The sequence below is a fragment of the Penaeus monodon genome, chromosome 22 (genome assembly GCF_015228065.2).
Source record: "Penaeus monodon isolate SGIC_2016 chromosome 22, NSTDA_Pmon_1, whole genome shotgun sequence".
NCBI lineage: Eukaryota > Metazoa > Arthropoda > Malacostraca > Decapoda > Penaeidae > Penaeus > Penaeus monodon.
The window spans coordinates 42,195,296-42,196,239 of NC_051407.1; the positions used below are offsets into that span (position 1 = coordinate 42,195,296).

Consider the following 944-nt stretch of genomic DNA (forward strand, 5'->3'; position numbering starts at 1 on the left):
GTTGGATTTGGGTTAAAACAACATATCTATAATAAGTCTCACCACTTTATTATAACATAAGATATCTCCTGATTTATGTTCCAATCTAAATCTATGATAATTACTTCCATATTGTCAACAAGAAAAGAAAACACAGTTGATATTTCAAGCTTTATTCCAGAAATACCACAACAGTTTTTTGGTAATACATAATGATCTGATAAAACAACACTAGCACTGATTACAACCATAGTTGTAATTTCTTGAAGTTATTTTTTGCCCTTTCCACTGATCTTTGATGAAGATGGTTCCCTGAGATTGAGAAGCCAATCTCTTGAACTACAAAACTAAACTCACTATGCAGCTTTGGGATAGTTTTCACTCTGTCATCTGGACAGATCATTACAAAAGTATTCTTTGTTTCCTTTATGATAATCCCTGTGGTGCCTACAAACTCCGAGCAACGTGATTTGGTTACTCGCACCAAGCATCCAAAATACTCTATTCTTCTTAATCTATTCTGTATAGTTTCTGTCCTACTGTCATTATAACCTCCTTTCCATCCACTCTTCTTATAATGTTCAATCCCAAGAAGATCTTTAGAATAGCTTTTCCACATATCATTGATGGGCAAAAACATTTCAAAAGTCTTATTGTTCTTGTCTACCTTGTGTAGGCCTAATTCTCTTCTTTCTCGACCAGACAAACGTTTCTTTCCACGGTGTTGTGTGCCATCAGGTTTACTGTCTTTTTTCTTTCCTGATTGAGTATTTTTTCTCTGCCTCTTTTGTGTAAGTAAAAACCCTTTTCTTAACTGAAAAAAAGAGAAAAAAAATTACCATACTTAAAGCTAAATTAAAGGCCACATTGTGAATTTACTTAACAAACATCTTGGAGGACTTTCATGTCACAAAAAGGGGAAAATATAATCAGCTGAAAAAACAAACAGAGGTGTAGTAGACTAC

At 33.8% G+C, this 944-nt stretch overlaps 1 protein-coding gene across 1 annotated transcript in view; it reads right to left on the bottom strand.

Annotated features, from left to right (window-relative positions):
• Positions 1 to 32: 32 nt before the first annotated feature.
• Positions 33 to 944, bottom strand: part of LOC119587157 (ribonuclease P protein subunit p29-like) — a 3,310-nt gene continuing 2,398 nt past the window's right edge. The window contains exon 3 of the mRNA XM_037935924.1: positions 33 to 793. Within this exon, the coding sequence (XP_037791852.1) occupies positions 221 to 793 (573 nt within the window). The 3' untranslated portion in view covers positions 33 to 220. The remainder of the gene's footprint in view (positions 794 to 944) is intronic.